At 48.0% G+C, this 1,664-nt stretch overlaps 1 protein-coding gene across 4 annotated transcripts in view; it reads right to left on the bottom strand.

Annotated features, from left to right (window-relative positions):
- Positions 1–1,664, bottom strand: part of MTIF2 (mitochondrial translational initiation factor 2) — a 22,918-nt gene that overhangs the window by 11,419 nt on the left and 9,835 nt on the right. For all 4 annotated transcript variants that reach the window (XM_045294121.1, XM_045294120.1, XM_045294119.1 and 1 more), the window contains exon 5: positions 233–404. In XM_045294121.1, the coding sequence (XP_045150056.1) occupies positions 233–404 (172 nt within the window). The remainder of the gene's footprint in view (positions 1–232; positions 405–1,664) is intronic.

Here is a 1,664-nt window from a genome sequence, read left to right as displayed (position 1 = left end):
GGGGGGGGGGGAGTAGAAATGATGGATGCATGACCACTACCACCACCCCAGAGAGGCAAACAACAGAAACGTGGGTGAAGGGACACAGCAGACAGTGTAAGACATGGAAAAAAAAAAAAAATATATATATATATATATATAAAATGTATGAAGGGTTCACGACGAGAAACCCTAACGATACAAAGCGTGACCCAGACCCGAGGGCCCTCACCCAGCACATGCTTGGCTTCACCTTCTCACGGCGTCCTTGTTCTCCCGGACCTTGTCTTGCTTCAGTTTGCTCCACTTCAGCTTCATGCCTGTCTTCCTGATCACCTCCTTGATGCAGCCCTCGTCCAAGGGCGAGCTTGCCTCCAGCGCGTCCACGTCGACAGCAGTGTTCAGTAAGGCTTCGTACACACAATCTGGTTAGAAGAGAAGAACACCTTTCAGGGTCGTGATGGAAAGGCTCACGAACGACTTCTGTTTTTTTTCCAGATAAACATTAGCGAATGCTTGTGGGAAAGTATGTGCGTAGAATCACTATAAACACTATTTCTACAACGTTAACAGATCACAGAGGAGCTGGAAAGAAAAGCCAAGCCCTTTATGATACGCATTGATATTAACTGACATTTCTATAAATTCATGTATATCTGAAAACAAGGATAATGCACAGACAGTGAAGTACCTCACGAACTACTAGCAAAACGCTAAGTTGTCGGCAGCATATATTTAGTGCTGAGTCCACTGGAATATATATCATAGTCCATTCCTTTGAAAACCTGTAGTTAGATAAGTCATGCAAATACAAACGTATATGAGTTATATGCGTGTGTGTGTGTATATGTACACAAGAACCAAAAACCAAACTGCCTGCCAACTCAGAGCGACCCCACAGGGCAGAGAACTGCCCCTTAGGGACCCCAAGGTTTAAGCCTTCACAGGAGCAGCCAGCCTCATCTTTCCTCCATGGAGCTGCTGGTGAGTCTGAACCGCCGACTCGGGGGTTAGTAGCCTAATGCTTAACCCACTGTGCTACCAGGGCTCTTCACATATACACACGCAGATATACAGATATAGAGTGTCTGTCTCAATGCACACACACATAATTCACTCATGTGGTTGTCTTTTTCAGTGGCGAAAAAAGTTTGAAATACATGAAAATAGTTACTTATCCTTGGAATGCTCATTTTATTTCGTTTGTCAAATGTCCCTGGGGATAATAAGTCAATGTGTCCATGATAACAAGGAACGGATGCTTCCAGACATAAATACACGTGTAGAGGAGCCAGGCAGAAGGCACCCTCAGCCAAGCAGCAGCACCCAACTGAAGGAGCCGCACCGCACCCCACTCGCAGTCCCACTCCCACCTAGGGTGTGCTGCGGGGTGGGCACCCCTCGCTCTCCCAAGACAAACCAAACTACGCAAGAGGCCTGCTTTGCAGTGCACATGCTCGCACTGTGCTTGGCTTCTGCGACCGGGTGAGGTCACGGAACACAGATCGGAAGGCAGCACGGCGACCTACGGCTTCATAGGCGTCCCCACGCCAATGGTCTCCAGCACACGGGGCACAGGGAAACGCAGTAGAGTAACTCAAGTGACGGGTATAGACCAAGACATGTCGCCTTTATGCTCAGTTATTCACGGTGCGTTAGACAAACAGGCCAGAAAATGCCCTAGA

This window comes from Echinops telfairi, unplaced genomic scaffold, assembly GCF_000313985.2.
Source record: "Echinops telfairi isolate 266 unplaced genomic scaffold, ASM31398v2 ScPeMD7_2573;HRSCAF=3158, whole genome shotgun sequence".
NCBI lineage: Eukaryota > Metazoa > Chordata > Mammalia > Afrosoricida > Tenrecidae > Echinops > Echinops telfairi.
This window is presented reverse-complemented; position numbering and strand designations above follow the sequence as displayed.